This window comes from Engystomops pustulosus, chromosome 3, assembly GCF_040894005.1.
Source record: "Engystomops pustulosus chromosome 3, aEngPut4.maternal, whole genome shotgun sequence".
Taxonomy (NCBI): Eukaryota; Metazoa; Chordata; class Amphibia; order Anura; family Leptodactylidae; genus Engystomops; species Engystomops pustulosus.
The window spans coordinates 182,324,522-182,333,147 of NC_092413.1; the positions used below are offsets into that span (position 1 = coordinate 182,324,522).

The window sequence follows — 8,626 nt, forward strand, 5'->3', positions numbered from 1 at the left end:
TTTCTCACAAATGCAGTGAATAATTATTTCTATCCTTACATAGCCCTGCGCCTCCCTGCACCATGTACAGAAAGATGCCATGGACAGACATGCCTATGCGCTGCCATCATGTACACATCTGTATCTGTCACCATATTCATGCACTGCTCAATCTGCTTAGATACATCACAGGACAAAGCTACATATACTTAGATACAAACTAAGCTGTATCGCCTTTGGATATGAAACATCACACAACTGTACAATATGGCTTTAGGTGTACACATACTGTATATACCCTTAGAAGTACCCTAAGCTATATGAGCTCAGATACACCCCAGTAGCAAGCAGTATCCCCCAATCTTGCACTTAATCTTTTTCCATACATCATAACACTACATTTTAAGCCCCCACAGACCCTAATACAAGGTTTTATGCCTTATACCCTACAATATGTCCTACAATGCATGTCCTCACACACAGCCTAATACTAAGCTATAACCCTAAACATTTACCCTATATTGCTATATGGCCCGTTTATACACCCTGATACTTAGCCTCCTGATACACCCTAATAGTTAGTTATATGGTCTCCTATACCCTAATACTTAGATACAATGCCAATAAAGCAGAATGTGGAGGCTGCTCAGTACACATTGCAGAGGCAGGAGAGGGTGCAATGCAGGGTCAGAATGGGGGGAGCTGCCACCCCACTGAGTGCACTCACACAAAGCTCCCCAAGGTAGCAAGGTGAGCGGCTCCCTCCTCCGGCATCGCAGTGTGGGCACACAGCTCTACTCTCAGTACTTACATGCAATCCTAGTGTATACCCCATATAATATATATATATATATATATATATATATATATATATATATATATATTATAGTAACACCATGCATCATTCATCCAAAACTCAAGTCATTCATGCAGGAATCATTCACCCTAATAATCGTGTAATCCATACAGGAATCGATCATAGTGTTATATTGAGCTAGTAATCTACAAATAGACTTTCATATTCCATAATTATCCATTTGTTCTAATAATCTACTATCCCCCATACACTTTATACATCCTAATAATCTACATATACATCCTAGTAATCCCCATACACATCGTACATCCCATGAATCCCCATATATATTCTCCTGTTCCAGATGTGCACCCGACAATTCCCATATACGCTGATTATTCGCCATATGCAGCACATTGTAGATACATTTTATAGTCTAATACTCCAGGATTTCACATAAACTACTAGATACCCACATACTAATCCTAATCAGACATCTAGTAATGCGCCCGATCATTCCAATATTCATCTCTTATTCTGCATTAGCACCACATTTTACATACATTTTATAGTCTATTACTCCCGGATTTCACATAATCTCCTAGATAATCCATATTATTCTAGTCTTTCACACATACACACACTCATATACACATAAGTATCCGACTATCCGACTACATTTAACATCGTAATTGTAGTAATCCAGTAATTTTTCTTAATAGAACACATAATCCACATGCATATGAGAATATACGTAGTGGTAATCTAGTAATGCACATCTGCATCTAGTTCCAGTCCACCTATACACTGATCCTCCTATTGTAATCCACAACTCAATCTGCTGCATGTAGTAATCCACATCATCCCCAGGTCTGGAGCGCTACACAGTGATGATGATCCACGAGCACATCCAACTTCTTCTCCAACTTTGTCCTTCATCCAGGAGGAAACTTGTGCGGCAGTGATCCTGTAGATCCTCCAGTAATCCACCTTGTCAGCCCCATAGGATCCGCGGAGTAGTAGTAGTAGAGGTAGTAGTAGTGATCCCAGGCTTACCTTCACTGGCTGGATAGATCCTAGATCCTGTAACCGCACAAGTCAAGCCAAAGAGCAGAGAAGACAAGACGCAGTGTAGGATAATCCCAGCCATGGCGGCTGCAGGAGCGGAGGAGGATGGTGATGATGATGATGGTGGTGGCCGCTCTGCTCCCCGCACTATCCCAGTGGAATAACTGCTTCAAGTTTGAGTGCGGCTGCAAGACATTGCCAGAGGGGCGTGGTCTCGGGTCTTTCCTTCACTCATCCGTGCCCCAGCCAATCACAGGGGAGAGGGGCGGGGAGAAAAGGCGCAAACCACTCCCATTTTACCTGGACTGTCCCGACATTGCCAGACAGAGAGTGAGACGGAGGAACGGAGCAGAGGAAGAGTCTCCGGGATCTCTCTGCCCCTTCTACCCATCCGTAGCTCCAAATCTCCAAATCCTGGATCCACTGGATTCATTAACTCCTGGAGCGCTGGTTTCATATATATGTAAAAAGATGCTCTAAGTAGCCGTCATATTGTAGACAATCACAATTGTGAAGAGTTGTCAATCACTGAACTAAATATATATGTGTATATATCTATCTAATTAATAATAATTATTATTATTATTCTATTTATCTTATCCAATGTTTTTTTGGATGTGTCCTGCGATCTTACATGTCATGATAGTTATAAAATGAACCCCCTTAAAGGGATGTGTCCTGGGATCTTACATGTCATGTCTGTTATAGAATGAACCCCTTTAAAGGGATGAGTCCTGGGATCTTACATGTCATGTCAGTTATACACTTAACCCCCTTTAAGGAAGCCCTGATTATAATGAACCATTTATTTGTACCTGGAGTCTTCCAGGAATGTCCCACTCATCTTACAATGACATAATCGTCATAAAACGAGAACATTTTACTGCTTATATCACCCATCTGAGACATGTGGGAGAAGAGGATGACCCCCCTGTGTCTAGACATCTACATGTCAGCGACTTAGTGCTGGTGTAAAATGTAGCAGCTTTGTGCGATGCTATTCACACCTGGACTTCCCCAGGCTTCTCCAGCCATTTCCTCGGTGTCCGCCTGTCACTCACCTTGCTCTTCACCCCCTCCCCTTCCTCATGTCAGGTAGTACAGGCATGCACACAGAGAACACGAGTGCCGCCTGCCTCGCCGCTCGCCTTTGCTGCAAGCAATCATTTTGCTATTAAAACATAATCCCCCTCGGATCTGGAGCTGCAGCGTCTCACTAATATGAACCTGGAAAAGAGAACTGCATTGCACCATGGAAAACACCAATCCCCCCCACCATCATGTCCATGACCCCTCTCCTCTCACAATATTCTTGCGTTATTTCAGAATTGATGATATGGACTAGATTAGATTTAAGGTTAAATAATATATGGCTTCATATCTTCCTGCTCAAACAAACTGCTATGAATGATCCGTCAGCAGAACTGAAGCCGTATATTCTAGATATAGACATAAGGCAAAGAGACCCAAAATATTTTCGATGAAGGAGGAAACTTGAGTAATATTGTAACAAAACGCTGACAATATAATATTATTATTTATAAATACCTAATAGTGCTGTACATTGTCATGATTTCGGATTCCCACACAAGTCACAGAATACTGACATAGTAATAGGGGCACACAATGTAAGGTTATCGGACTGTGCCACAAAAAACCCACATATTACTAGAATAATAGCGCCAAAAACTCCACATAACACTGGCAATAAAATAGTACCATACATTATAGTAACATCAGACTGTGCCACATAACTTACAGAATATAGACATTGTGATACCATCACATTATACCCACATAAGACTGGCAAAAAATTTGTGTCACACATTGTAAGGTTATCAGACCATACCAATAACCCATAAATAATTAGCATCATAAAAGTTCTGAAAACCCCACATAATTACACCGTATTAATAGTGCAACACATAGTAATGCCATCCTATAATACCGCCCTAGAGTGCATAGATAATGCCGCAGATATGCCCAGCACTGTGTGGAGCTTAAATAATACCATTGCTGACTAATGTTTCCAAATTCACTGTAGGTTACCCCTTTTTCTTATAGAGGAGCAGTATAGTGTTGAGGCGGACACATAATTCGGATCCGGTGGCTTCTATTTTGCTTCTCATACTTACACACTAACCGTACATCACAAATGGGATGAGAACATAACAAAACCCACTGCAATACTGGAAGTGCTAGCAACAATTAGAAACCATATCTGAAGTTCATGACGGATTCGATTAGTGATACATTGGGGCACATTTACTTAGAAAGTCGGAAACTTCACCAAAAGTGCTATTTACGTGTAAAACGCTCGGTTTGGCGATTCAGTAAGATCATGTGCCACAAATAATGAATCTGGCGCTTCCCTGCACTGGCCCGACAGAATTCACCAACTTTTTGGTGGTGCACATTTAACATACGGCGTACGACTCAATTTCCATGTTAAGTACGGCGCTTGGTCCGACAACCTAAAAATGGTCGCGTGTGACATAATAGCGGCACAAGCACTTCTTAAAGGGGTTATCCGGGTTTAAAAATTTTTTTATGGCTGGGCTGGGGAGGGCTATTTAAACATAATAAACATGTACTTACCTCCTCCGGTGCTGCCGATGTCCCGCGCCGCGGCCCGTCTTCTCCGTGCGCCAGTTTCAGTACAAGGGCACACAGGGAGCTTCCGGCCGGATGCTCCCATGCACACCATCTCCCAGCGCTTACAACGCCATAAAAAAAATTTTAAACCTGGATAACCCCTTTAAATACCAGTGCAAGCAGTTTTAGCCATGAAAAACGTGCAAAGTCCGACAAAAGTGCAGCACAAATCCCTTAGCAAATGAGCCCCATTATCCCCAACCATCAGCATTCCCCTGCTCCACTCTGTTTATTTTAAGCGCTCTACTACTGTATAATAATCATGTATTGGCATCTTGTAATAATAGGTATTACACGTCTCCGCCTATAATTATCACATTACTATGAAAGTATGGAAACGTTCTGATGTAATCATTAAAGAAACATGTTCAGCATTTCAATATTGAGCGCTTCATCTTGGTAAGACATAGGAGGCTTTGTAGAGGTTTTGGGCTTTTGCACTATATATACAGGGTTACTGGAGTTCTCCTCTAACTTCCCTCTAGAGGAATTTGGCGCATGTGACTTGCAGCACATGGATGAAGCTGAGGTCAGTGCACCACACTTCATGCGCTATATGATAATGGAGTCTTTCCCAATAATATATGTACTGAAAGCTGTAATAACATTTTAAAAAGATATTGCTTACCAAAGCCGAATGTATATTGATATTTTGGTGCTTCCCTTTAAGTAGTTCCCTTTAAGTAGCGGTGGTTAACGAAATTGGCTTCTATTCACATATCAGAATGGCCAATAACATATGTATATCTCTATATATATGTTAGGTGTGATCCCTCTTTGCAATGAAGAAGGAATATTGTGGATCTCAATATTTACAGGATTTACAGGAATGCTGAGGGTTCTCAAACCAGGATGATTTGGGGGGCTGTGGGTGTATACTCATTGGTTTGCCTGAAAACTTCCTTTCCTGAACTGTTGATAGATTTTATATAATTCATATATATATATATATATATATATATATATATATATATTTATATATGTACACCGGTAAATACATCATATATTTACTTTATGATTTATTTTATAAATTTATAAATATCAATAAATCTTTCTTTCTATAGTGCCGTCATATTCTATAATGCTGTACACATTATGGGTTACATATAAAGACAAATATAAAGTCAGATGAAATAATAGCTCGCTAGAGCTTACAATCTGAAAATAAATATGTATTGGATCTGAATTTATGGAAAACCCACATAAACATAGGGAGAACATACAAACTCCATCCAGAGGGTGTCCTTGCCCTTGACCTAACCCAGGTCCTAATAATGATATATATATATATACAACATACATACAAGTGGAATACATAGTAACGTGACCGTAAACGTGAGATAGACGTGAGGTCACCATGTATCTTAGTGAGATGTTCTATATAATCTGCGGATCATCATTTCCAAATATTAAAATATGACAAATTTCTCCGTAATGTATTCAGCACATTTACAGGCCCAACTATTTCCAGGAGGCCATTACAGAACTCCAGGGGGGTAAATGTGTTTAACTCTTAAGATGCTGATAGTAAAAGGGCCGTGCTGTAGCCACTATGGTTGTATCTCACTGCCTTACTGACAATACAGTATGACTGTATACAATGTCAGGACTCTGCCTGTATATTCCACATAATCTCCATACAAGCAACTGGATGTATGACTCCAGGCAACCGGGGCGAGTGTGGTGCAATTGTCAGTGAAAAATGGATGGCTCTGTTAATGAATTTGGTTGTTAACAGTGTTTGCGGTGCAGAAAGTGGCAATTTAAAGGCTTTTCCACTTTCATGTGGCGAGCTGCAAGCTGAACAATGATTTAAACACTGTCGTGGGACGTTCCATAGATGCAGCATGAAGCAACAGCGCCACCAAGTGAGCAATGCGGGAGCTGGCCTGGAATTACTACAATCACCAGTTTCTTTACATTGTTAGACCAGTTTATGATCTATTAAAAGATACACAGGTGACCCCCTTTATTATAGGGTCTAAACAGTAGTAACCTCTCACCAGGTAAGCCTAAGGCTAGGATCACACAGTTTTAATTCAGAAATAAATCCATCAGGAAGGATATATATATGCATCATTAATGTTCATATTAAGTTCAATCCTGGCTTTTGATTCAAAAAACTGCGTCAAAACTCTAAGGTGACAGCTATCTGTATAGCACATATATTTGCACAGGATAGAGGGGAGAAAATCAGACACCTCTTATTTCCTAGGGTAACAGCTCCAGGTAACAGCTATCAAAGGTGTCGGCAGTTAAGCTTTTTTTGTTAATCCTGGTTCTTTTTAAAATCTAATTGTCACAGAGGCCAAAAAAATTTGTCTGGAGCTACAATTATAAAATATACAGTTCCGACTTACATACAAATTCAACTTAAGTACAATACAAACAACCTATAGAACCTATCTTGTACGTAACCCGGGGACTGCCTGAATATTCACATTCATGATTATGAAAGAACAGTTATTTAATTTTTCCAAATTCTGGCCAGACTGGAATCAATGGAGAAAAAAAAACAACTGAGAATCAGGTCGTTCGTTTCCCATTCAGTAAAATGTATCCAGATCTGCTCCCATTGATCCATGGGTGACTTTCTGGTCTCTCTAACACAACAGTGTGTAACATCATTTTGACTGTAAAACATTACAGGTGGTTGAGAAGGCAGGTGTCAGGGGTGAGCGCATTCTCATTAAAAGAGTGAATCCCAGTAAAGATGCGCTGTTAAAAATTAAGTGTGTTCACCACCTAATGCAATAATGCTGTCCTACACAAAATCGGAATATGTTACATTTTGGCTGAATGTTGGACTCATCTATGGTAAATATTAGCCAGAGGAATCTACTAATGGAAAAGGAATTCTCTACTATGAGAAAATGACACTGGTCAGATATTATATTATTTCTTTTTATTAGTTTATTACATATGCATGTACAGGTAGTCCCTGGGTTACGTACAAGATAGATTCTGTAGGTTTGTACTTAAGTTGAATTTATATGTAATTCAGAACTGTATGTTTTATAATTTTATCACCAGCCAAATTTTTTTTGGCCTCTGTGAAAATTGGATTTTAAAAAATGTTGAATTGTCATAAGAACCAGAATTAACAATAAAGCTTCATTACATACCCCATTGGTAACTGTTACAGCTGATTATTGTAAGCTAAGGCTAAAGTACAGTAAATTACCAACATCCAGAGGTTCATTTGTAACTAGGGGTCGTCTGTAAGTCAGGTGTTCTTAAGTAGGGGACCGCCTGTATATTGTATCCTATTCTAGTGTAAATAGATATTTCTACTACATTTGCTAGAAGCTTGTTTCAAGTATCTACTACTCTTTAAGTAAAATTATATCTTTTGACAAATCTTCAGATATTCCCACTTTTAGATAGCACCCCTATATTCTTGAAAAACACTTACCTCTGAAACTTATAAGAAAACTTTAACGTATATCATCGAGGCAATGATGAAAGGAGGGATTAATGAAGCTCCATACACCAGTATTGGGGCACTAAAAAGTAGCAAAACAGGTTTTTCTCAACTATGTTGTACCTTTCTACCTAATGCAACGTTTTTAAAAGTTGTTAAGATAATTGCAATCGCACTTCAGTCTATCTTTGAGTTGATGTAAAATTTGCAGTAGAATCTTGCAACAACATTTTTTGGGTTAATGTTAATTTGGAGGAATTATCTGTATCAAAATCTCCCTATATTGGCCATTGGCAGCACACCTTGTACTTCACTGGAATATCGTTAGATTCTGCTAAAAACATGTATTGTAAGTAAAATTATTAGCAGGTCTGCAGATTTCGATACAGCGTTTCTGCTGACAAATGTGTCAAATTCGGCTTTGTGAACTAGTCCTTAGATTTACAAATGCTGCAAATTTATCATTGGGCACAGTTTTATAGATCTGACCCCAGTTACGGCAACATAGTCCATGTATTATACCTTCTACATCAGGTTTTTGCCATGAAAAAATGCATTTTTGTGCCACAAGCATTGCTAAGAGGGGGGTCATAGCAGGGTGGGGAGCAAGGCTGCCCTGGCCGACCAGAAAACTGGTTATGGCGTAGATTTCAACTTTGATCCACGAGTTTAGCACCAGAACTACAAAGAATTTTTATTAATTC

The 8,626-nt window shown here is 39.5% G+C and overlaps 1 protein-coding gene across 2 annotated transcripts in view; it reads right to left on the reverse strand.

Moving 5' to 3' along the window:
- EPHA4 (EPH receptor A4) overlaps positions 1-2,019 on the reverse strand; it is a 47,141-nt gene extending 45,122 nt beyond the window's left edge. Inside the window, exon 1 of one of the 2 annotated variants that reach the window (XM_072143134.1) lies at positions 1,832-2,019. In XM_072143134.1, the coding sequence (XP_071999235.1) occupies positions 1,832-1,925 (94 nt within the window). In that variant the 5' untranslated portion in view covers positions 1,926-2,019. The remainder of the gene's footprint in view (positions 1-1,831) is intronic. The other variant, XM_072143135.1, reaches the window with a different exon arrangement.
- Between the last annotated feature and the right edge of the window lie 6,607 nt (positions 2,020-8,626).